General features: G+C 47.1%; 7 protein-coding genes across 7 annotated transcripts; 2 read left to right on the top strand and 5 right to left on the bottom strand.

Moving 5' to 3' along the window:
- Positions 1–1,405: 1,405 nt before the first annotated feature.
- On the top strand, positions 1,406–1,877 carry F5147DRAFT_555980 (uncharacterized protein; the record flags this gene model as incomplete). The annotated part of the gene is made up of 4 exons (XM_041430507.1): positions 1,406–1,485; positions 1,542–1,633; positions 1,694–1,786; positions 1,837–1,877. Coding segments are annotated over 4 exons (306 nt in total), but the record flags the coding sequence as incomplete, so codon positions are not given.
- A 2,564-nt stretch (positions 1,878–4,441) lies between these two features.
- On the bottom strand, positions 4,442–5,400 carry F5147DRAFT_716585 (RlpA-like double-psi beta-barrel-protein domain-containing protein-containing protein). Its single transcript, XM_041438609.1, has 4 exons — positions 5,177–5,400; positions 5,015–5,125; positions 4,873–4,960; positions 4,442–4,816 (listed from the first exon to the last, which is right to left on the bottom strand). The coding sequence occupies exons 1-4, from the start codon at positions 5,300–5,302 to the stop codon at positions 4,722–4,724; spliced, it is 420 nt and encodes a 139-aa protein (XP_041288271.1). The 5' UTR covers positions 5,303–5,400; the 3' UTR covers positions 4,442–4,721.
- A 1,480-nt stretch (positions 5,401–6,880) lies between these two features.
- Positions 6,881–10,054, top strand: F5147DRAFT_716580 (uncharacterized protein). Its single transcript, XM_041438608.1, has 21 exons — positions 6,881–7,009; positions 7,071–7,127; positions 7,188–7,351; positions 7,404–7,545; positions 7,596–7,658; positions 7,709–7,720; positions 7,773–7,817; positions 7,867–7,943; positions 7,991–8,069; positions 8,129–8,135; positions 8,181–8,410; positions 8,465–8,567; positions 8,623–8,705; positions 8,757–8,850; positions 8,907–8,983; positions 9,041–9,121; positions 9,178–9,271; positions 9,319–9,468; positions 9,519–9,695; positions 9,757–9,978; positions 10,032–10,054. Exons 1-20 carry the CDS (start codon positions 6,971–6,973, stop codon positions 9,972–9,974), a joined length of 1,992 nt encoding a protein of 663 aa, XP_041288270.1. The 5' UTR covers positions 6,881–6,970; the 3' UTR covers positions 9,975–9,978; positions 10,032–10,054.
- Positions 10,055–12,146: 2,092 nt separating this feature from the next.
- F5147DRAFT_716554 (ribonuclease H-like domain-containing protein) lies at positions 12,147–13,720 on the bottom strand. Its single transcript, XM_041438607.1, has 5 exons — positions 13,468–13,720; positions 13,222–13,415; positions 13,005–13,166; positions 12,696–12,873; positions 12,147–12,640 (listed from the first exon to the last, which is right to left on the bottom strand). The coding sequence occupies exons 1-5, from the start codon at positions 13,558–13,560 to the stop codon at positions 12,224–12,226; spliced, it is 1,044 nt and encodes a 347-aa protein (XP_041288269.1). The 5' UTR covers positions 13,561–13,720; the 3' UTR covers positions 12,147–12,223.
- F5147DRAFT_839971 (fungal-specific transcription factor domain-containing protein) lies at positions 13,721–16,948 on the bottom strand (the record flags this gene model as incomplete). The annotated part of the gene is made up of 15 exons (XM_041444259.1): positions 13,721–14,277; positions 14,328–14,459; positions 14,517–14,722; positions 14,779–15,000; positions 15,051–15,156; positions 15,217–15,308; positions 15,373–15,382; positions 15,438–15,536; positions 15,586–15,832; positions 15,886–16,079; positions 16,131–16,434; positions 16,483–16,510; positions 16,566–16,629; positions 16,683–16,695; positions 16,749–16,948. 15 exons carry the CDS (start codon positions 16,946–16,948, stop codon positions 13,774–13,776), a joined length of 2,421 nt encoding a protein of 806 aa, XP_041288268.1. The 3' UTR covers positions 13,721–13,773.
- A 1,509-nt stretch (positions 16,949–18,457) lies between these two features.
- F5147DRAFT_584066 (acyltransferase ChoActase/COT/CPT) lies at positions 18,458–20,800 on the bottom strand (the record flags this gene model as incomplete). Its single annotated transcript, XM_041431770.1, has 9 exons — positions 18,458–18,633; positions 18,692–18,929; positions 19,008–19,241; positions 19,305–19,567; positions 19,626–19,797; positions 19,860–19,950; positions 20,009–20,167; positions 20,215–20,277; positions 20,334–20,800. 9 exons carry the CDS (start codon positions 20,798–20,800, stop codon positions 18,458–18,460), a joined length of 1,863 nt encoding a protein of 620 aa, XP_041288267.1.
- A 499-nt stretch (positions 20,801–21,299) lies between these two features.
- On the bottom strand, positions 21,300–23,895 carry F5147DRAFT_716541 (PPPDE putative peptidase domain-containing protein). Its single transcript, XM_041438606.1, has 9 exons — positions 23,662–23,895; positions 23,522–23,600; positions 23,363–23,467; positions 23,301–23,313; positions 23,178–23,252; positions 22,573–23,120; positions 22,446–22,521; positions 21,653–22,387; positions 21,300–21,591 (listed from the first exon to the last, which is right to left on the bottom strand). Exons 1-9 carry the CDS (start codon positions 23,757–23,759, stop codon positions 21,392–21,394), a joined length of 1,929 nt encoding a protein of 642 aa, XP_041288266.1. The 5' UTR covers positions 23,760–23,895; the 3' UTR covers positions 21,300–21,391.
- Positions 23,896–23,903: the final 8 nt, after the last annotated feature.

The raw sequence follows: 23,903 nt of genomic DNA, 5'->3' as shown, positions 1-23,903 counted from the left end.
TTCGTGCCATGTACTCCCTAGTGAAAACTGCAATATTGCACAATGAGAGGCACGAGTCTCTACAGCAGTCAAGCCAAACAATCGTTCCAAATGAACAAAGAGATCGATTGCGCAAATTACAACTATCTGAAGTGACTCTACTAACTATGACTTGTAGCAGGGAAAGTGAAGTGCAGTGCGAGTAGCTAGCGAGGCAGATTATATCCTACAGCATGAATGTCCGGAAACTGTGTAGGCGAAAACAGTAGTGAGATAAGCCATCCGAAATGTAATAAGACTCGAGGCAAGCCACTACAGAGATATGCATGTAATAATGCGCGAGGCATGCTGCTATACATATAACCAATGGTTTTCGACAGGCCGACAACATATGTGCCCCTAAGACATAATCAATAACAGATAACCAAGTGAAAAACGCACCAGCGAAGTCAAACGGACACGGATGGGACATGGTACGGAGGATCGGAAGTGTATACAGGCCTTGGAAACGGACGGACGAATGCATGGAACTCTTGGAAGGTAAAAGGAGTGTCGAGGAGTGTGTATGTGGAATACCTATGAGTTTGGCAGGATACGAGCCCAACGCCGATCCGAGTGCTACAACGTGTTTTAACTCATGACATCCAAAATCCTGGATTTAGAGGACAATGCCCTTCAACATGTGTTTCTTATTAGATCGGCTATCTAAATGTATTCTACAGTATCGAAAATGCCCCCTTTTCAGTAGTTGGTGAAGGATTTTATTAACATCTTGCGCTGCTATCGTGTAACCCAGATGGACTGGCTGGAAAGTCCAAGTGGCTGTATATTAAGGTTTGAAAGCTTATGTAAAGTTACACTCCATATCCGGAATTTTACTTTTGCCCACCTCTTGCTTGCACCATACCATACTCCATTTTACCTTTTGATTGTGCCGCAATTGGAAAATGTCCGTCACATTTTCCGGCACTCAAAACTTACCTTGGATAGTTCAGATCGGACTCAAAATTTGGGTCAGCATGGTACCATTTCGCCATCTGCCGAAATGTGCTCTTGTTCCAGTATCGAAATTCGAAGTGAGAATCCCTAATCATCCAATGACATTTTGATTTCAATTTCCTTTGAGATAAACTATGTATGTGTAATTAAATTTATCCCACCGTAGGCCCTCATCTGCTCTTACTTTCCGGTAAAAAAAAACGCACAAGGCTATCGCTTACCTAACTGTTTTTCCCACGACTGCTATGTTATTAACATGTTCAACCAGTTTGAACAATGTGGTGCAACTGCTCAGCGCTCAGGCCCCCAGCTCCTGTTACTCGTCCTTGCCTTGAGCTAAGATTTTAACATGATGTTTGCACTCACGACCCTCTTATTCGCCATCTCATCTCTGATATCAATGGCACTCTCACTACCACTGAACTTGAGGGATGTAGTAGATCCGCCCATCACTAGTCCAACGGCGGACACTGTATGGCAAGTCGGAGAGAAGCAGCTGGTAACTTGGTAAGTGTGTACACCCAGGTGTGATTGGATTCTTTCGAATAACACATTTACCGCAGGAGCACTGACGGTTTATCTCCTAATGTTACCAATCCGGTTGGGATGCTGGTTTTGGGATACATGTACAACAACAGCGAGAACTTAATGTTGAGTGAGTCAACCATGCTATAGAATATTATGCTTTTATCGTGATTAAATAACATACTTTTAGGCTCACCACTTGCAACGAACATCAATTATACGGTCGGTCAAGTTCTGATCACCGTCCCCGATGTGGAGACCCGAGAAGATTATATCGTTGTTTGTAAGTGGTGGGTATCTGCGGGAGAAGTAGTTCTAATAATTTTGATCAAGTGTTTGGGGACTCTGGCAACGCCAGTCCAGAATTTACCATCATCAACGACAGCTCATCTTCGTCTGCTCCTGCGCCATCCACATATTCTTCAGATCAGTCGACCACTCCTCCGAGCAGTGCATCCTCTACAACTGAAGTTCTTTCGGAAACCTCGCTATCAACTCCGCTCAATTTGACTCCTACAACAACTTCCGTCATAACACCTACAACTGGGGCGTCTAAGCCTACTTCAAGTTCTGGTACAACCTCAGTTGTCACGTCTACTGTAGCGCCAACACAAACTACACTCACGGGTACTGCATGGAGGAACCATGCGTCAGGCGCGTCGATTATACTCGCCTTGGTATCGCTGGTCTACATCATGTAGGCGCCATGAGCTTTGATTGGCATCCGAAGCATTTCTGAAAATCAGATGGCATGTCTATAATGATTGCGACTCGGTTTCACGAACTCTTACTTACTCATTGTATGATTTTGACGACGAAGGTGGATGGATCTACGACACATACTTGGCTGGCATTCAATCACTCTACTCTAGCATTCTCACGATATCACTGTTATTGGAACACTGCATGATTTACATGAATGTAGCAATTTTTGGTTACTGGAATAGTGCGAGTCGGTTGAGTCGCAAAACAGGTGCACTGCTGGATGACTTGTACGTTCGAAGCCAAGTCAAAGGGTGGTCATATTTTTCGCTGCTTCTTCCACGAGTTTTTGTTCAGTATGAAGAACACGCAACTTAGCTTGAACACGAATAGACCGTGACCCGTGATAGAAAGAAATAATAAAAATGTGCTCTGCAAACTCTACTTAGTGCATACTACCAACACCAACTGAAGTCAGGCCCTATCGTTAAGGACCTGAGCGACTCGAGGACGGACATGATGCTTCCATTTGTACAACTTGGTGACAAAGGTGGATCTAGGGCACATATATACTTTATTCGTATTCCATGATTCCGTACTCAGAAATCAACTGTCTAGAAGCACTCCGAATCCTCGCCACTACCAGAACACCATATGCATGATTTTCATTTGGATGTAATGAATCCTGGTTTTAGAACTTCAAAGAGCCCCTGTTGGTTGAGTCGCGGTACCTACCAGTGGTGGAAACCACTGGGTGATCAATGCTGCATGCATTCCAGATTAGACGCTCTAGATTCATTGAGGGAAAAACGGGTCCCTTATTTCGCTATTTGATTCTAGGGAAGGTTACAAGGGGTATAAAAAGCGGCAATCTCCTAACCTGAGCGTCGAATTGGGCACAATTTCGTGCTGTGTGGGGAACAAGGGCCAGATGATTATCAAGTGTTTGATAACTCGAGAATCTAGAAACGAACAGACAGTATCTATCAGATTGTTCAACGATCCAAGTCGCAAACTAGATGCGAAATGCAGCGCTGCTATTAGCATGAGGGCTTTCCAGATGGGTCGAAAGAAAGGGGGGGGAAGGAGAACGTGAGGCTCATCTTAGAAACTGATGCGAGTACCAGCATGCTGTATGGTCTTCATTTCACGATGATGGGCATGTTGCTCTCCTCATGGTACGCCCTTCATATGTAGTACCAGCAGCGACGTTATTCGCTAGCAGGCTCCAGACCGTTCGAGGAAATGAGGATGCCTGCTGTTCGGGATTTGATCATTCGAGGGGCGCCCAGGACTGCCTTGGACAGACAGATACTTCTGATGATGCGCACCTTCCAGGATATCCGACGAGTTTGGTATCTTCGGCCTCATTTCCGTGACCTCCATATATTCAGCTCTTCGCTTGATATTCCGGAAGGCTGGAACAATTTGGGGCGCAAACTTTCGCCAGCTCAGGCCACTCGTACCTTGATTATAATTGTCCTCAGCCACTTGAGAGTCGAGAACGAAAGAAAAAGGCGCGATGTGCATCCGTTGAATATGCCGTGCTTTTCAGAGAAACAGCTGCCATGCTACCAAACTGAGGTGCATCACGATTTGTAGGTGGGATGGCAGACCATTATTGTAAGACTCGGTGAAGGCCCGAAATCAACTAAAAGCTACCAAGCATGAGTCTTGGGGAACGTGCCATCAGGTTCCACATCTTTGATAACGAACTCGTAATCGCATACAGTCCCACGAAGGCTTCAAGGTGAGTCCCCGTGGTCGCGGAGGGACGCGGTCACGGTAATGTCGTATTTTCATTATGATGTCTCCGACGCTCACGGAAGATGTCAGTTTCAGGTTGGATGCTGTGTCTACACGCGTATAACGCATGCAGATAATAACCAGTATCAGTATCATCGCGAAGGTACGGCGATCGGGCATGGTCTGCATCATGGTGGATCAAAAGTCTGACGTGAGTCACGTGACATATAACGAACAGGATTCTACACACATTTATAATTAATATATATACCGCAACAGTTACTTAGACAAAAGGGATCTAAAACCTGTTATTAGGTCTTCATTTGGGGTGCTACCGGCATGCGATGATACTTACTACGTATATCTTCGGCTCTTCGAGTCACAAGGACGGGGAGCCTAGCGATTTATTTGAACCTCGATGTCAATTCTTGCGGTTTACAAACGTGCAAGTTGTTCAAGAGTCGACCGAAAGAAATCCACCCATTCAATGTGGGTGCTAATAATAAGATCAGATGCCAATCGGATTACTAAAAACAACACGGAGCGCATACTGCGGTCAAGAAAAGTGGTATACTTAGGCTTCTAGGGCCTGGCATTTACTGTAAGTGATAGAGCGCGACAGAAACGTTATGAAATGATACAAAAGATCCTGAATCTTGATCCCCTTCCTGACGAGGAGGATTTGTCGTCTATAATCTAAAGAGTCGTGATGGAAACCGTAAGGAAATCATGTACCCGAAGTAAGATTTGTAATACAGGATGGCGCGCAGTTAAGGCGACCAGTCCTTACTCATAAAGTGCCATGAAATTGGGATTTCACCGGTGTCGAGTGTGCTTAGTTCTTCAAACAGGCCAGGAGACATGTCTACGAAACGAATTTAACGGGTGCGGCACAATTTAAACCCTGAAATAACAACATACCTAGGCTACCTGAGCCACAAGACTCGCATTCGTCACGCGTCTTCCCATACGCGCTCTGTCCGTTGTCGGTGTTGGTGATGTGGATCCACTACGAGCGATAAGCATCCAATGTCCGCATTGCGGGAATGGGAGATGGGCCTACCTGATTGCAGTTTCCTCCACTGTCATATATCTCGGCAGATATAGCGACTATTGGATCACTATCTGTATCCGTATATCCGCAGGCTCCTGTGCCAACTTCAAACCAGGTACCCTTTGTTAAAGCAATTAGCAATCAGCAAACAACTGTCTTTGATCAATTTACCTCGCCTGAGTGTGTGATGCGCTTTTCAAGTGATTCTGTCGTAGTTCTATCGAGCCGTAATGGCGCAGCCAGAACGGTGAAGAAAATCGTGCATAGCGTGATCAAGATAGTCGTTAGTCTATACATGTTGGCAGTCAGCGAGGGGCCAAGATATCGAGTGCGTGAAGACGACGTTAGGGGGGAGCTCTCTACTTGCACTTACTTCGATATACAATCCACAGGCCCTTATATACCTGGAGACAGGCTTTTACCTCACATCAGACATGCTCTTCGGGAAATTTTATTGCTGTGCCAGTTATAGATTGTCCCCGCACTGGAGTCGCGTTGTCTAGACAAGAAAAAGAGGGTACACGGATACGTACCTCATCAAACAACGTACATCGGAAGTCCTGAGGACATATTACTGTCTCCGAGTCGAGGGCAAACCGAAAATTACGGCAAGTTCGAACACAGGTAGACTTGCGAAATCACACACAACAGAAGTGATGCCGTCCGGCTAAGGTGTATACCCTTGGATAATGTTATGAGGGCTATTACTTACTATTTGAATATAGCTGATCTGGAACTCGTAACCCAAAATTTAAGAAAGATTTGACTTGAATGTTGCTTGAAGTAGTCATTTTGTATCCCACGCACCTAGTAATTTTTAGTTTCCACTCCGGCCGTCTTGTTTCCGCGCCAACTTCCCCGCACCTCGTGTTGTTTCTTGTCCACTTCGTTTCTCAGCACTAGCAATATGTCTTTCCGACTCTGTCGTTCTCTCGGCTTCCGACATACCGAACTCTCACCGCGGGGATTGCTTTCCAATAAGCGATGCGGGCACATGACAACTCCTCGGTGCCGTCGCCGTCCTTCGTACTAGTAAAATATCAGGCTCCACGCCTCCAGGAGATTCCTGTCCAGGTCGTACGTGCAGGCTAGCAAATATTGATGCCTAATAGCTGGTTCAGGGATGAGTATCGGTAAAGGCTCATGGGCCAACATTTTCTCGCTTCTCGAACCCTCTCTATCGACGCTCAGAACATACGAGTCACTCGGTTAGTGCTTGACATGTTGCGCACGGCCCGCAAGTCAATTTGGGGTGTTGTGGCCATTTACGCGTAACGGCTGAGCAACGCATGCGTGCTTCACGGACCGATGAAAACTGTCACAGCCAGCGGAATCATTAACGAGCCTGACATATCCTTGGCACGTCAATTTCTGATGAGAAACTCGTGGCTCGAAATGTTCTTCCGTAGTGGCATCGATGTAACCCTTACCAGCGTACTACAGCATATTTGGCGACTTGGAACACTTGAGACATTGCGACCCTTCGAGCTTCAAGCTTCGAGCTCAAACCTTGCATTCGTCGTTCTTTAATGATCGATAATCTCTATGTTTTTTGTCCTGTAATTATCATCTGACTTAATCACCGCCCCATGTCTCACTTCTGCTCATTTGAAACTGATGACATGCTTGAATCAGCAGGTAGGCTAGAGTCGCTTGTCTGCATCGTGTCTCGATTAAATGCAGTTCCCGACTTACAATAGCCGCCCTGTCCCTGTCATGACTTTATTAGAATATATTCGATGTGCGAGTTCAGTGCAACGGTGATGTTTTTCCAACACGCTGTGCCTATAGTACTGCCCGTGATCCGAGTCGTAGACGTCTCGACCCTTACTATATATCCGGCAAGATGAGACTCGGCTGTCAGGTTCCGTTCCGCAATCGCTACTTTTGCTCTTCACCTGACCACTCAGTACTCATTACTCAAGCTCGAATTGCAAACTCAACAGACATACGTTTTGAAAGAAAATGCAGAAACAAACCAACAGCTATGGTCAACTATTGCCTGTAACCTACTGAATCCGCAGTCAATCATAGCATTCATCGCTGACGCTTATTTCACGATCAGGATCAGATAGATCGTATCTCCAGTCTTTTTGATGCCCACCTTGGTCTATTAGCCGATGTGCGTCTTCGAAATTCGACATTTAGGACAGCTGATCACTCACCTGCTTGACTCATACAGGCACGCGAACTGTACCGCGAGAGAGCAGCGTTAGAACGCGATTATGCAACAAAGTTGAAGCAGTTAGCGAAGAAAGCAAGCGAAAAGAAGAACAAGAATGAACTATTACTAGTCCTTGGAGACAAACCCGACAAGGCCTACACGGAAAGTGTGATACAACAGAAGCACGTCCTTTCTTCCCAATTTTAGCCGGGCACTCATATTTTTGAATGGTAGCACCCTGAATCATGCATATTCTGAGATCTTATCATCGATGTCAAGCTCTGCTCAGGACCATATCAACCTAGCGGAGGCATGGTCTCAAATTACGGAATCTCTGAAGGCTGTTGAGCGCCGCAATGATGACTACAAGAAAAAGGTTACATTGTTGTGCAAAATCATGCCTATGCATACTGACGATATATGTAGCAAATGCAGTTCTTTTCCACGATTCTAGCTGGACGCGATAAGATCTATGCTGAACGCATCAAGGCAAGGTCTTGAGCTGGTCCCATACTGCACGTTTAACCATCATGATACAGAGCAAGCAAAAAGTGAGATCCTGGGCACTACAACGCAACTATTCTAACCACCATATTCATAAAGTATGACGCCGATTGCGCCGAAGTTGAAATTCATCGTCAAAAGCAGGTAAGGAAGCTCGTCAAGAATCTTCTCACGGTCATAAATTCTTGTGAAGTCTGTTCACGATCGACACGCGGAGCGCTCAGCGAGACAATATGATCTGCAGAGGCTCGACATGCTCAATAGCAAGAAGTACGTGCTAAAAAAACATATGGAATGTTATCCAATTTTTCCAGCAGTGTCTATATTATTTCAACTGCAACCGCCAACAACGTGAAGACGAAGTTTTATACCGAGGACCTGCCACGTCTTGAAGATGTAAGTTAGGTCACATTATCCTATTCGGCACATACTGACCAACCTTACATCACGCCAAGTCTTTCCGTGAGCGGCTACCACTGTGCACATGATTCGGCTGACTGTCTGCAGAAGAATTACAGACTCGTTTAGTGATGGATTTCGTTGGTGTCATGAGAGAGGCCCAGAATATCCAATTGTCACACCAAAATATCTTGAAGGACCGTCTTACAGCCGTTATCGCCGCTTTGATTGAAGTCCAACCCGATAAGGATCAGGCGCTTTTCGCAGATTACAATATCCATCCGTTCAGCCTACCCAACGACTGGGTATTTGAACCATGTTCAAACCACTACGATACGGTAGGCCTGACTGACTTGAGTTACATGCACTGTGTTAAGAGGTGTAAATTTTAGGGAGATATTTGTATTGATTCAGGTCCCAAGGTGCTCTTACAAAATAAGCTCGCGCGCTCGCGAGCTAAATTGAGAGAACTGGACCATGTGCTTGGAAAAAAACGTGAGTGGAATCTCGCCCCGTGGACTGCTGGTTGCACTCACCATCTTGTGTACAGGGACTGACGCCGAGAAATATCATGTCATGCTTACAGCTTGCGCCACTAATAACACCCCTGGAGACATGGATGATGCCATGAATGTGCGTAGTCATTATGGGTGGAGTATGGGTTCCTTACTAGCTCCTATGCAGAGCTACCTTGACACTGCCCACGAGGTCACTGCCCTCTCGACCTCAGCATGTGTCCTCAACTCGGAAATCAACATGATCGCGGAAGTCCTGGGGGGTAAGTGACATGTTAGACGAACATGGTGCATATGTTAGTTAATATTGGTGCGTAAGGCGACGAGGGAGGTTCGAGCCCACACGTTTTCAAGAGCTCGGCCTTTTCGATACCTACGACATGCGGATACTGTAAGGTATGATTAAGAAGCTGGTGGATGCGTGCCTGTGCTATTTGACCAATATCCGCCTAGGTATCGATCTGGGGTCTAAGTAAGCAGGGAAAGACCTGTAAAAGTTGTGGCTTATCTGTGCATTCTAAATGCGAGTTAAATGTAATTTCATTCTCCCATCTAAACCATGTAGGGACGCCGCTTACGGACATCGTTAGGTACCTGCGGAGTGCAGTAATGTTCACGGCAATTACAAAGCCTCGGAAATTCTGCAGTCTCCCTCTTCTGCCATGTCTATATCGGAGAGTAGATGTAGGTGATTGATAAGTTCTATAACAGGACTCACAAACTATCCGCAGCATCAGTATCCACCAGCTCCAGAAAAACTCCAATACCATCATCTTCTTCTGTGCCACACAATACATCACTTCATGTGGAAGAAACGCATCGATTGGCTCGTGCTATCTTCGACTTCGCGGCGTCCTCGTCCTTCGAATTGAATGTGACAGGTCTGTGTGGCGACATATCCCCATCTTGCACGTGCTGATATGGTTACAAGAGGGTACTGTGGTGCGTGTAGTGGAGGAAGACGATGGTTCCGGATGGGTAAAGGTGGCTGACTCCAATGGTGAGAAAGGGTTGGTCCCTGCGACCTATTTGGAAGATGCAGGCGGATGGCCATTGGAAAAATCTGAACCCTCTCAACGAGATTCTCAGCAAGCGTCAGGCATATACGGTACGAGTACCGCCTATTTTGTCGTACGATCAGTTATTTCTCACTTTTACCCGATAAACAGTACGGGCTCTCTACGACTATCGAGCTCAAGAATCAGGAGAGCTGACGATAAATGAGGGGGACCTCGTTGAGCTGTCCTCTGGAACAAACGGAGGTCAAAACTATGCAGACGGTTGGTGGGAAGGTATCCAGATGGTCTCACCTTCATTTCAATGCCGCCTGACTGATTATAATTTTAGGGTTTTCCAGAGACGGGAAGAAGGGGATATTTCCCAGTAATTATGTACGTGAGCCTGGTTGTCAGCACAAAACATAAAGTTGCTGAACATGTGTCAGGTGAATTTAGCTTGATTATTTTGCAACGATTCTATCGCTGCCGTTAGTTGACGATAGATTAATCACGATTTCGAACACCCTGTACCGTAGTCGGAACCAAATTGGAAAATAATGGTACATACATACCATATAGTGACCACCAATTTCTATCTCCGTATTTCAGAACCAACTACACTACCTCCTTCATTTAAGGTATTATTTTTCGTGGCGATATTGTATCTCCCCATTCTAATAAAGGGATCCTGCCTGATCGCGACCGCCCGCTCCGAGTCCATTCTTGTTCCTTAGTTTACCAGGAGGCACTATTATTAGACCGATCGAGGAGTTTCGAGGTGTCCACTGCATAGGGTGATTTCTGAAAGAACAGCTATTCGTGATACGGATTTACATACAACAGGCCTGGCAAGTCAGCATCGTAGGAAGAGTATGATCGGAATGGGTCGGCCGTAGCCGAGGTCTAGGTATGCCGTCAAAGGACCCTATCGTACGTCACAATGCACCAGCGAACATGAAGTTGTGACAGTCATACATACAAATTTAGCTGTGGTCTACGGTCCTCATCGCAATTTAAAACGGATACAGCCAACCAACCGTGATCTCGGCTAGCCATCATAGGTAGACGGTGTTTTGACAGATTTGTCATTTGACAGTACGGTACAGGACTAGGCCTGCATGCTGGAAGTGTGCAATCAAAAAAAAAATTCTAGAACTTCTCAGGGGGACAACTCGAGCCCTCTTGAGCCTAGTGCAGAAGGGTTATTTTTCTGTTAATAGACAAGCATTTGGACTAAAAAAGAATTGCCTGCGGCCGACCGTTCCCATCAGAGGAATAAGCCTAAACAAACAATAGTTACCAAAGCCCTGGCATCAGGAGCAAGCTATCGATTTCGACGACTAACCGGACATTAACGCATCTGGACAGATGGAGGTCTGGTTGAAGATGTTGAAATCTGCAAGTACCTGAAATACGCCACTTGCTCCTTTGAAAGCCCATCTTCCAAATGAGCTCTCAATTCTGCATCTTTGGCAGTATCTCGCTTCCCTCAGCAGGGATAAATTGGCTCAGAGACTGATGTTGGAGTCCGAATAAGCATCATCTCAACAGTGCTGATTGCGGAGAACTGTCTCTGCATGAATGCGTCAAAGAATGGGATTCCGGAGACGGAAGACGTACATTCCACACATAGAAAGATCATGTGCTTCACAAAGAAAATTAGGGCACCAATAAGGAGTCTGGATGTTCCTAAGTCAGGATGCAATTTGACTCCGCGGTGAGATGGAGCATGTTCATGGGCACTGTACCTCGGTGGCGATTTGTGTTTCTCACATTTCAGATGAATTCCATGACATTGCTTCCACTTGGAGCACATGGAAGCTGCAATGACTTATCTGATCGAGGTTCATAAAAAATTAGTGGATACACGGGAGACCTGTGCCGCTCAGATTTGTATAAGAACTCACCCGTTGTCGTTGATCACCTTCAACACCCCCAACCACTGCTTTTCTCTGCTACACACCTAAATTCCGAGACACTGTGAGCTCGGGGGCTGTTTCACTTATTCTTTCACCTGCATCGGTGTCGTGGCTCCACGCTACGAGTGCACTTGCTGACCCTCGTTTGATAATGACGAGGTTGGTTGTGTACTCTTGCGATGGATGACTGCGACGTCGATCCTTGGGAAGGGGATTATTGTACAGCCCCTTCAGCGAACACCACTCATCTCACCATGAACAAAGCACTGGCAGCATGACAATTATGTCGCAATGCCGCTTATGCCGTCCAAAAGCTCTAGCGAGGTCAATGACACCACTCACAACTGGGAGACCACTGCGCGGACAGTATAAGACGTCAGAAACGCTGGAGTCCGTACCCTATCAGGTAACACTCGCTAACGCGTAGATACAATCCATGCTCGCCGGGTAGAACAGCGGTAACGCAGCAGATGATGTACCATGCTTAGTAGTATCATCTATATCATTGACTTGTTAAGCTTGCGAGTAGCTCTTACTGTAGGCTCGGTGATAATCGTAAGTTCGAGCGGATGGGTGAAGTACTCACCTGCCTATCGATGTGAACCCGTTGGTATGCCGAATGAGTGACAATTTATCAAAAGATTTGAACAGGGAGAAACCAATGAAGTGAAATAATTACATAAAACAGTCCTACGAAAAAGGAGAAAACGAAATGCAGGCTATCTCCCCCCTACTCCAATTGCCGTTCGTATGAATGGGCCATTTGCTCCCATAGGTCCATATGATGTGCCAGATGGTAGTGGCGCAGGCAGGGCACCGCCTAGTGCCGGAGTAGGTAAAGGCACACCCATACCCATTATCACACCCTGGTTCTGGGGGGCGGACAAGGCAGGAGTTTGGTTTTGTGAATCCCTTGGTATCCCTCTATCTTCTCGTTCGGCAATGGTAGCTCCACCTCGACCGGTATCAGTGATGCCGTTGGATGCTGCAAAGGTCTGCCCTAGACCATACAGTTTACAGTTATATTCGGCGTCGTCTATTTGATCATTGAAGTAGAGTTCTCGCATTTTGAAGAATGTGGATGCAGTAAGAAGGGAATCTGATCCGGCCTGGTGTGATGTTCCTATACGCATCACCTGTATGGATCAGCAATTAACTGGTGATCAACTAACCACAGGAGAAATCACGCACACCAAGGTCATCCGCGACTTCCTGTAGTCCTCCTTTGAGGGACTTGGAGGCACGCATCATGAACTTGATGTCGTAGCAATAAGGGAACCAAGTGCGCAGCCATTCAAAGAATTGTTCTTCTGAGGTCGGCAAGGACATCGCAGTCAAAAGCCTGACCAGGTAGCCGAAGTCATAGCCACTGGAATATGGAAGATATACGTCAGTGATGTGAATGTAGAAAAGAGGCTTTCCTAAATGCAACTGAACGACAGCGCTTCAAGAGCGCTTGGTAACCTTACTTGTCTTGTCAAAGAAGATTGTATGACTTACCTATGAAACGATATCCATTTGGCCTCGGGTGCAAGGACCAGACCCGATGTGATCAAGAGTTCAGCAAAGTCATACGGCAATATTCCCATCTCCTCGTGACGCTGGAAATCAAGCCCTGACTTCTGTAACAGGTCGATTGATTCTGGCGCATACATATCTTCACTATGATTTCATTCTTAACATGCAATACCCGACAATTTTGGCTTCTAAAACGCACCTTATGCTGAACTTGAAATTGAATTGCCAAGTTGTGACATCCTGGGGGAAATTACCCTCTTCATCCGCGAGTGTGATACCGGCTTGTATTAGCTTGAGCAGGTCGACATTACATCGCATTGTCTGGTAGTGATAGTCTGAAGATGTTTTGAAAGTGCCTATTGGTCGTGCAACTACACCCGGGAATTCTGTGTCCTACTTCATGGTAAGCATCCATCTGCAAGAAACATCAGACTACGCGCCGCACAATTGCAACGTAAGGGTATTCGTCGATCAGGTCTCGTATGTTCCGCATTTCTGCTTCAAGATTTGGCGCCCATACTTCCCGTATCCGGGACATATCTCAAGAGCCAAACTTGCTGGAATATCAACGTGGTGAACAGTTTCAGGAGGGGATCCAGCGAGAAGATCTAGCTATAGCACTGAGCAGCAGTACGTGGTTTGAAGGCAAGCAAGTCCAAATGCAATATTACATAAGCATGTATTTGCGATTCCAATCGTGGGAGTTTGTATTTAAAGATGATTCGTGTACTTATTACTCGAATACAAACCATCAAAACCATGACATATATGTGTTGTTCTGGCTCTCGACGTTTGACGCCAGTGCACCAAAATCGAAGTTAAACGTGTGATTCCCTACCCTCTGGACTGTATGGCCCGCAGGGGGTGAGGGGTCTGCACTGTGTCTCAAAGTTGCAGCAACCAGATCCTCATTCAAACCCAAATCAAGTGAAAGCATGTCTGTAGACAGCTCTTCAGGTTGCCCTGCGTGATCCACCTGTGAGTTTGTGATTGGATTTGGGTGCCGAGGCGAGTAAGTAGGAAGCTCCTGAATGGTCGGTGGAGCAGTCGTCTCAATATCCTGCAGCGTTTTTTGTAGGAACGAGTGTGCAGCGTCAAAAGAATCTGGCCAATCCCCTGAAATGCTGCACGCAGCTGATCTGACTGGTGACTCTTGAGGTGAAAGGTCGGTATCCATGGTCGAGCTATCTCTGGACGTTTTGAGCCACTGGGCGTACGTCCGACGTGACTTCTCTGCGATTTTAGTGAGTAGAGGCTATATTCCTGTTCAGTAATGATCTCCCAAAAGTCATCCTCATCACTAACCAGCGCCTGAGCGACTTGTGAGCATTCCTCAGCCACGTTCGCGAAAATGCGGTAAATAGTGTCCAACTCCTTCAACGCAAATGGCGCTAGACTTAGGAAAGGCGTTCTGGAAACAATCAATGACAATGCAACCTGGGTCAAAACACCAAGTCAAGATGTAACAGATCACCAGCTTCAGGAGTCACTCACCGCACCAGAGAATGCATTAAACCAGAAACACATGAACCGCTTACTCAGCTGTGGCTCACGACGCAGCATGATCTCTAACGTGGCAACAAGGCGGGAGGCGCTAAGGAATGTTGCAAGAACTGACGGAGCGTATTTGTGTCGATACGTGAAAGCATCAAAGTCACTCAGTGCCTCGGTAAAAAAATTCCTATGAAGCTGCAGTAGGACTTGTGGGTGTCCAGCTTTAGCGCGCAGGCACATAACCTTTCCAGTAAAAACCCACCTATTTCTCGCCCGCTAGCTACTAGTACTTGTTGCATAGTCAACTGTCGGATATCCGTGATACCCTCTGAGTTGAATATGTTGAGTGTAGGAGGGATGTGGAAGTCCCGGATTTTCTTATCGACATCTAGAATGCTAGAATATGGTTGTGGTTGTGCAGATATCGTGGTAACTATGACTGGTGTGAGACAGTGCAGGAAGAATCCGTGCTTCCACTCATGATCTGTGGAATAATCAGTTCTGGTATGAAGGTAAATGGATAAATCAGCCAACATGACTGAGCTTCCGAAACGATGTACATCTCCTCTGAAGTATAGGATGGTCGGCGACAATCGACATGTTGTAAGCAAAGTGATGGTGGTCGACCAAGAGATAAAGACTGGGACCCGAGGTTCAGTACGCATGTCACATGTGCAATCAGTTGAAAATCAGAACTAACCAGGCGTGCATCTAAATTCAGAAGTTCCCAGAACAGCATTCGTCGCCGCTGAGCCTCTTCGGGAATTACCTTCCATCTATTGCCGTCGCGGTCTATGAAAATGAATGAAAATCCATGTTGAGGAAATCTCAGGGCGGTAATGGATGTCCGACGTACGGAGACCTAACTGGAACAACATATGTTTTAGGCGAGTGGAGAGTTACTATTTTGGCAAAACCCACGCTTTGAGCAAGCTTCACAGCAAGACCCATGATGCTCCATGCATACGATACAGCTTGACTCTTGTCTGAGAAAATCAGAAGGTACCAAATCATGTAAAACTACCTTCTCGTCAGCGCAACCGCATGTCGGATAATGTGACCAACACACCAAAGTCTGTAGAAGATCTAAACTAGGCTCGTCCATCAGATTTGTCTCACATAAGGAGGCTCGTGCCAGGCGATGGAACACCTCAGCTCTCGGAGACTCATTCTGTTGGTTAAGATCAACGAGTAGCCCAATAGCCATCATGATGAACAGCAGAGAGAGGCGGCGGAAAGAAAGGCTTGACATTGGCGTGGTGTATACGTGATGAACTAGATTCGGAAGCCAAGTTTCGCTTGTATCGAGGTTATACCTTGCATGTACGCCATAAACACATCGCGAGAGGACAGTGACGAGAAAACTCACTGCCATAGAGCGTTCAATCGAGCTTGCGTACAAAGGTAATCCGCCTCTTCCCGAGACGGCAACATCTCGTGGATCCGCTGCCTCATGGGATTATTGGGCAACCAAGGATAAGGAAATGTTTGACTGAGTTTTTCGATTTCGGGAGACAATCCAGGAACATCTGAAGCAAAAGCTTCTGCTGATGAATACCTTTCCTAGAAAGTCAATCAGCATCTACCCTGCAAACTGGGCGCCAAGCAGATTACCTCAGATCGGCTATCCTGAACCTTGTCTGCGTCTCGTGTTGAAGATGAGGCGACAGGGAGTTGGGAATTGCTTGAGTGATTTTCTTTGATTGTCCCATCCATCTGGGTATGTCGTCCACCGGTCGCGTGAGAGCTATAGAGCTCCAGCGAATTTTTAATACGCAGGGAATCTTGGTGCAAGAGGGGATGAGGGTCGGATGAACATTTTGCTTGCACGGTCTCCAAGGCGTCTTCAAGTTGTCGTATACGATCGCTCATTTGAATGATTTTTGCATGAAGTTGCTCAGTGTTGGCAAGAATGAACCTTGATCGATCATTAGTGGAAGGATTCGCCAGAGACCCCGCTACTAACCTGCTGCCCTTTCCAGAGGTGAGAGCACCTGTATACAAGATACGGTCAGATTGAATGCTCAAAAGTATAGTGATGGTAAATACCGTCTGGACATATTTCAGCGCAGCCTCGTTTTGAGCATGATTGACATGGAAAGACACGATCGCACTAGCGCATTCAGCCTTAGAATATGCAAAAGTCAGAGGGAAAAATGGTCACACTTTCAGCTTTAATCTTTAGGATGGGTTTATGGTCAAAGCTTTGAGGCGAGACGGATTGAAACGCACCTTCGGCACTCTGCGCAGGACAAAGGCTGCTTCTTGTTATGTGTTTTCCTGGGTGTTGGAGCAAATTCTTCAGGGGCACCAGACGCGGCCAAAGGCGAATCAAATGTGTTGCGAGCCCGCTTGGAGGCACGAGTGTCAGTGCTCACATCAGCGAGACCCCTTGTGGGTGTCTGTCTATGCTCACTACCGTCTGAGAGCATGTTATCAGTGTTGGATATCGACGTTTGTGTACGAGTTTGCGCGGCTTAAAAGAGACCCCGAGTTGAACGGACTCATTGTTTCAATGGATAGATATATGTAGCACCGTGACTGTAGGTTACGGCATCAATGAACCACGAGTCTCCTGACTTACTATCTTCATCTGAGTTCTCGCCGTTCAACTCCACTTCGAATCCCTTGGCTTCAGTAGTCGGATTCTCCGGCGGGTTTGAACAGACACAAAGGCTCCCATGAAGCGGTTTAGGTAGATATTCTAGATAGTCAGTAATCGTCTACGCCACAAACCGGATGTCACAATCAGCCTCAGCGTCGAGAATGATGCTTGAACTCATACGGACTCATGAAACTACGGAGGAACTGCCAGCAAATACAAGGCCGCCAAATTTCCAACGACCCGAAATGGTCAAAAAAACCACGTTGGTGATACCAATATTGGGGCATAATCCTGACGACTCGGAGTAAAGGTAGTCTTATCACGAATTCTACTCGTCCGGTTTCCTGCTTACTGCCTGATCAAAAAAGGACTCACGGTTACTTCGCAGTCCGTAAGTCTCGCATCAAAATTTAGCCAAACTGCCGCTGGTATTTACTCCGAAAGACAAGGAAGATGGACTTGCATACTCATAGGACGATGCTGGGTGAGTGGGATAGTGATGTAACATGCACAAACCTTAGCTTGTTGTACCAAGGTTCCACTCGTACAAAGTTTGAATCCAGAACATTAATATTGCAAATATTTGTGCCGCGCCCGTTCCCATGTTCACAAACTGCCGAATCGGGCGAGATGATTTACGGTTCGAACAAAGCTGTTCGCGGAATAAGCCGGCCGCATGACTTCCAGGGTCTTTCTTAGGCGCTCGCGGAGCTTCAAAGGCCTTAGCGCTAGGCAAAATCCGTCGTCGCCTGGGAAAGTCACCGTTGTCCCGTCGATACCACATACTATCACTTCTAGGGTCTACTAGACGAAAGGCGCTGGAGATGCTGTTGCTCGATGGTCAAGCTTAGCTTCAACGCGGAGCCAGACATCGCGTGATAAATCAATCAGACATGGGGCTCAATGTCTAAAACAGACTATTATTGCAGCGTATGTGATAGGCTGCCCGCGCCGACGGTTCTGCCCACGCCGTCGGTATTGCCAGTGCCGGATTTTCCGTAGGGCCAGGGTTCAAGCTCACTAGTGCGGCGGTACCCGTAGTACCCTTTCAACTTCACTGTCAACGCTGTGCCGCAGGAATCAAATCATAGGAAATAATATGATTAAAAGGAGCTCCTTCGTTCCGTAGAAATCGGGTTTCGGAGATCCCCTTGCGACCGCACGCAAGATTCTCCAAGATGTGCAAATAAAAGGAAGGTATGCCATCTTCTTCTCACCCCCCGGACACACGAGCCTACTAACCTACGCAAGCGAAAGATCCATCCCTGATCATAAACTATCATAAACAAATTATGCCATTAAATAACACACGTCCATTGTAATAATGGTGACTTGATCACAACTTTCCCTTCTGCTCAGCGGCAGCAGCTCTCTCCATCATGAACCTCGTCTCCGTCGCAGCCTCCGCGAGGTAGTGCTTCAGTTCGGCAGTATTTGGCAAAAGTGATGTGATGGTCCATCGGATGTAATGATCATCGATGGAATACGAGAGTCCATAACCGTCCGTGACAACTGCGTGTGATAATCATCAGCTTCGATTCGCAAAAACACTCTCAACGACAACATCTACCTTCTCCGTAGCCCCACCCATCTAGATACTTGGAAGAAAGTTGAGATGTTGACAATTCCCAATGATTCGTCTTGGAAAATGCTGGGTCCGAATAGATAGCTGGGACGGACTCGCCATCACGAACCATCTTCTTTAGACCAAATAGATGTCGGTCCACCCCTTGCCCATCCGCGGCCCAGGCAGCATACTGCAGGTGGCGCGCGACGGCGCGGCGGAAGAGCACGGCGCGGCGTTCATCCTAGATGCGAATTTCGCATGACATTTAGCCTCTAACTGGAATGGGAAAGTGTTACGCGATCTCCGCATGAGGACCTACAGATTCTTCTGAATTAAGCATGGCTTCGGCCCATTCCTTGCTTTCTGAGCTAGCACTACGAATGACCTCCGTGCGGCCTTGTTGGTATTTGCGCGTCTGACAGCTTTCGTACGTCACACCAGGTCGATTAAACATTTTGTGGAAAGCAAGTTGTTTCACAAGCTGAACCCATGCATCAGGCGAAGCCTTGAACTTCTTCATAAGATCTTTCCCATAGCCTTCATAGTGGAGCACCTAAGAACGGCGGCAATTTAATTATCTAGGGCCCTGATAGATTTCACTGGACCCTGCACTTACCTGCATGTCATGCTGATCCACGAGCTCGTCAAAATGTTGGCATGCCTCATTAATGTATTTCTCGCATGTGGCGTCAAGCTCAAATTTTAGCTCTACGGGCTGCGGAAGATTGGCCCCGGTAGAGTTAGACCTAGGCGCACCAAGATCAACCTTGTTGTGGGCAAGAGAAGCAAGAATGAATTCATTCAGGCGAAGCGTGGGCGTGCCATCCATGCACGAATGCTCCCCAAGGAAACCCGATCGCCCATTATCAAAGACGATTACTGACACGAGTCAAATGCATTAGCACATCTGGAGAAAATTGAGTCAATAGTAACATACATTGGTGCTTGTCGTAGAAACGGTTCCGGCCATCTCCGACCCAGCAAGACCAAGAAATATCTTCGCGCAAGACGGGCGTAGTGTCGTCAAGGCAGACGATGATCGCAGAAGACTCTATCCGCTCGAGAGATTGTTGGTTCAATGGCGAACTTGCAATTAGTGCAGAGCGTGCCTGGACGGATGAAGGTATGAGGCCTTGGAAATAGCGGCTAAACGGAACTACCGGGTACTTACATCAGTCCAAATATCTCGGTTCTCCGCTGTCAGCGCGCCGACCGGAGCGCCTGTCTCCTTTCCTGCCATTCTAATGACTCGTTCCACTTGTCTATGTTCCAAAGATACTAAGTTCAATGAATTCAGAGCGATCAATGCGCAACACGCACACTTCTAGCTCAGCCTCGCTTAGTTCATGTCCTTCCGGGGTTGCGAGCAGAACTTCATAAAACTTGTTCTTCCTCACAAACACGACGTGATTGTGAGCCTTTGGATCAAACTTCTTGGCAGTGTCGGATGGCTTGGTAGGGTATCGGGATGCATGGAAGCTGCGAGGATTTAATTCGATACCATGGATTACGGAATGAGAGCTTACAGCCATTTGTACGAATCCATGCACAGTGGCATCCCACGAACCTTTTCAGGTTCTATTTGTTTCCTGCTCAGCCTTGGCATGAGTAATAAATCAAAACCATAGACATGCGAGACACTGACGATTCTGTGATTTCTCTGAAAGGCAGCATAGCTTTGATCAGACTAGCAGCCCTCTTCGCCGGGTCACGTCTGCGTGGATCATCAAGATGCACGTAGAAGTAGCTGACATAAACCACGACAGGGTCGCGGTAGCCCATGTATGCTGCATCATTCCACCAGTCCGCTAGCCAATTCTTGATGGATGGATCTCCGGCACGGGCTTCTAGGCGTTTCTGAAGCTCAGCAGCCTGAGATGATTTAAGAAACTCTTGTGCAGTAGCCTGAGACTTGGTATACTCCGCATCCGTCAGTAGAGGCCGAATGGTCTCAAGGTACTTGTGCACGGTTGAGGACAGCGCCGGAACCGGAAGCCGAGGAAGTGACGCCTGGAACCGTAACATGTTCCCTGCAGTAGGATCAACAGCATATCCCTCTGGAATATCAGACTTCCTTGGGGCTGAGGACTTGAAATTGCGCTTGGTGGCCATTTGAGACACAAGCTGGAAAAGTAGTTAACGTCAGATGCGTGACTTAACCGGTAGATTACGTACCGGTGAACGCGACGAACGAGAGGCTAATCTGCTCGAGAACTTGAGCATGGACTCAAAATAACCGGAGATGTGTGAGCGACGATGGATGGAAGGATCCTTGTCCTTCAGGTATCCACTGTCAGTTCAGATGCTTAAGAAGTGGAGATAGAGAGGATAGATCGCCAGCGCCTATGGAGTCCCGGACCAACGATTGATTGGACAGTGGTATCACTTGAAACTGCGTCTAAGATCCAGTAGATGAAGAACAGAGGGAAATCGCAAGGCTCATCAGTGTTGTCGGAGGCGACATTTTGTGTGACTTCCGTCGGCTTTCCGGTTATTCATGTGCTCGTGATATTGAAAGGTGCGTGAAATGCCGCCCGTTTTAGCGGGCACTCATTCTCGTTCAACTCCTTCGGAAATGTATGACCTCAAATACTAGTCCCTGACTCTATATGGATCCTGTAAGGCGCCTATATGTATTCTTAGATGAGATATCTACATATGATACCAATACACTCAGTACAACAAGGAGAAAACACTCCACGATCAAGAACAAAGCTTCTCAGCAACCTCCTCAATTAGCTTGCGGGCCTCCTTCTTTACAACCCCCGTGTCCCCGCACCCGCCCCTCTCCAACTTATCCTTGAGTATTTTCTGAGCTTGCAGAACCTCTAACAAGGAAGCGAGCTGTTCAATGGACGGAGATAGTCGGATCGACAATGCTAATGACGCTGTCAAACGATGAACTGTTACAGAAAATGCAATGATCAAGTGCTGCTATGAGACTGATTTGAATCGAGAGCGTACCAATTTCCTCGTTCGCCTTCTCCCGCTCTATAACCTCCAGAAGCGCGCTTGTCATTTCAATATCCCACTCTTCATTCTCGCCCACGTCGTCCCCTTCAACATTCCCCCGCACTTTCTCTACTCTCAGTCTCTGAAGGTGCATAGTCATATTGAATGCTAGGTTGGCTGCTGCCAACCGTACAGTTGCATCGTCGTGAAACAAGGCAGCCACCATTAGCGCTGTAATACTACTTCGAGATGAAAGAAGAAGTTCTCGGGCTACAATCTTGTTCGCAAATGCGTTTGAAATCATCCTCAAGAATGTGAGGGAATAATTCCTTGGCGCGCCTTCGGCCTTGGATAATAAGACGAGGATCGGGCTTCCAGGGCCGAATTTCGTTGCACTCCAACTGCACACGGCTGGTTCGAGCAGTGCAACGCGCCACATATCTGCCACAGGGAATAATTCTCCTGCAGAAAGATTTGTCACAAGGCTTATCGTTGCGTCTTTCCAAGGTTCAAAAGACGTGTTAGGGGGTGATGAAGACCCTCGTGCTTTGAGGTACGGAATGATATTCTTCGCGAGAATTTGCTTCGTGGCTTCTTTCGTAGTGGAGCCCGACCATGAAGGAGCGGCATCTATGAACCCCGTCACTTTTGCAAGCACGATATCGAGATTCGGAACTTGAGAAGACAAGATGGCATTAAGGGGTATGGCTTCAATCGCAGGAAGGGATAACGTAGTGTGTCGATGCGCTGATCGCCGTCACCGCATTAGTTCGTTGTCATAAGGAAAGGAAGACTATATGCTCACGAGGAAACGCCTGATAAAGGAGCAAGTCGACTTGAGTGCGTAATTCGGGTGCATTGATACCCTTCATTTCATGTGTCTACGGAAGCGTGTCAGTTACCGCGAAAACAGTTATAAGTTCCCCTCCTACTTTATTTCCGTCCAAGAATAGGATAAATGTCGGTGTCACTCTTACACCATACTCGCCGCCAACCGCATTGCTCATTCCGACACCCAAGTCTATCTTAACAAACGCGACATCATTGGCTCGGCTCTTGCTCTTTGCAAGGTCTTCGAACACAGGCTCGATCATCCTGCAAGGCCCGCATGTTGCACTCGTGAAGAATGCAACCACAGCACGGTGTGTGTGAAGCACATTGTGAAAAGATGATGGGTTTGTAGCAATGTGCACAGGTGTAGTAAGGCTGTTGCTCTGAACCGGTGTAGGAGGCGATGTTGGTGCAGGTGTCGGAAGGTAGTTCCTGGATGAGGACGGCATTTCAGAATTGTTGGAGGTTGCGCCAGCCGCTACAGCCTGCAGCAGAGACGAAGCCGATGCTGGATTGGATGAATCAGCTGTAGCTGAGATATCTGGGGGAGGGGTTAGGACGCCGGTAGAAGCCCTGCCTCTAAACATGGCATCGATAGTTGGTCGCAAGGCAGCACCAAATGGTGTCGATAGGAAGTCGGATGGTAGATCTGCAGGAGTGTTTTTAGAATTATATTCAACCGAAGGTGGCAATTAAGGGTTAATACCTTTGATATACGGTGGAAGCGAGCCTCCAGTCAAAAAGCCGAGGCAATCGTTAGTAAATGAGTTGCAGTTGAAGTCTTCTCAAACGTTAATAAGTGATTCATGGTCCTATCTTGCAGTCTCACCTAACAGATGGTACTAAGTTTGGTGAGTAAGACAAGTAACTCACGTCAGAGCAAACACTTACTTTATCGGCAGTGTAATGCTCCTTTATCTGGCTAAGGTATTCCACGAACGTCTGCTCGTCCATATGTGTCTCGCCCATATCAACGATTCTCAAAGGTGACCCATGCTACGGCTCACTATGTTAAAGTGATAAAACCAACCCGCGACCCTAGCAGCTTACATGGGACCGACCCGGCTCAGTTTCACAAATGCCTGGTCCATAGAAGATTTCCTTCCCGAAGGCCACCACCGAGGTATGCCTATACATATAGTGGTTAGTGAGCACATGAGTCTTGGTTTTCGATGTAAGAAGATACTAACCAAACGCCATCTATTTGCTTACCAGTGAGCTGCAAAGAGACCTGGCCGGCGAGACCCTTGCTGAGGTCATAAACATAGACCTTAACTGGAGAAGACATAGAAATGTCTCTACAGAGCGAGATGGTATTATAGTAGTGACGGTTGACGTTGAGCGGTGAGCGGTGAGCGGTGAGCTACAAGCAACGAGACGCGTAAGATACACAGGATACTTACATATCCAGGTGAAAAGGCGCTTGCTGTAT

The sequence above is a fragment of the Suillus discolor genome, assembly GCF_016758755.1.
Source record: "Suillus discolor strain FC423 chromosome Unknown F5147scaffold_69, whole genome shotgun sequence".
NCBI lineage: Eukaryota > Fungi > Basidiomycota > Agaricomycetes > Boletales > Suillaceae > Suillus > Suillus discolor.
Note: the sequence above shows the minus strand (reverse complement) of the source record. Positions and strands in the feature narration are given on the sequence as shown.

Bases quoted from the DNA above. Each gene is read 5' to 3' on its own strand.
- F5147DRAFT_716585 (XM_041438609.1), bottom strand. From the start codon at position 5,302: ATGTATAGACTAACGACTATCTTGATCACGCTATGCACGATTTTCTTC. The intron at 4,961-5,014 runs GTAGGCCCATCT...TATCGCTCGTAG, and splicing joins GTGGAGGAAACTGCAATCAG to TGGATCCACATCACCAACAC. The intron at 4,817-4,872 runs GTATGTTGTTAT...TTCGTTTCGTAG, and splicing joins TTGTGGCTCAGGTAGCCTAG to ACATGTCTCCTGGCCTGTTT.
- F5147DRAFT_716580 (XM_041438608.1), top strand. From the start codon at position 6,971: ATGCAGAAACAAACCAACAGCTATGGTCAACTATTGCCT. The intron at 7,352-7,403 runs GCACGTCCTTTC...TTTGAATGGTAG, and splicing joins GAAAGTGTGATACAACAGAA to CACCCTGAATCATGCATATT. The intron at 8,706-8,756 runs GTGCGTAGTCAT...GCTCCTATGCAG, and splicing joins ACATGGATGATGCCATGAAT to AGCTACCTTGACACTGCCCA.
- F5147DRAFT_716554 (XM_041438607.1), bottom strand. From the start codon at position 13,560: ATGTCCCGGATACGGGAAGTATGGGCGCCAAATCTTGAAGCAGAAATG. The intron at 13,416-13,467 runs GTGCGGCGCGTA...ACCATGAAGTAG, and splicing joins AATACCCTTACGTTGCAATT to GACACAGAATTCCCGGGTGT. The intron at 13,167-13,221 runs GTGCGTTTTAGA...ATGAAATCATAG, and splicing joins AATTTCAAGTTCAGCATAAG to TGAAGATATGTATGCGCCAG.
- F5147DRAFT_716541 (XM_041438606.1), bottom strand. From the start codon at position 23,759: ATGTCTTCTCCAGTTAAGGTCTATGTTTATGACCTCAGCAAGGGTCTC. The intron at 22,388-22,445 runs GTGAGCATATAG...GACGGCGATCAG, and splicing joins CCTTTATCAGGCGTTTCCTC to CGCATCGACACACTACGTTA. The intron at 21,592-21,652 runs GTACGCTCTCGA...TTTCTGTAACAG, and splicing joins GAAGGCGAACGAGGAAATTG to TTCATCGTTTGACAGCGTCA.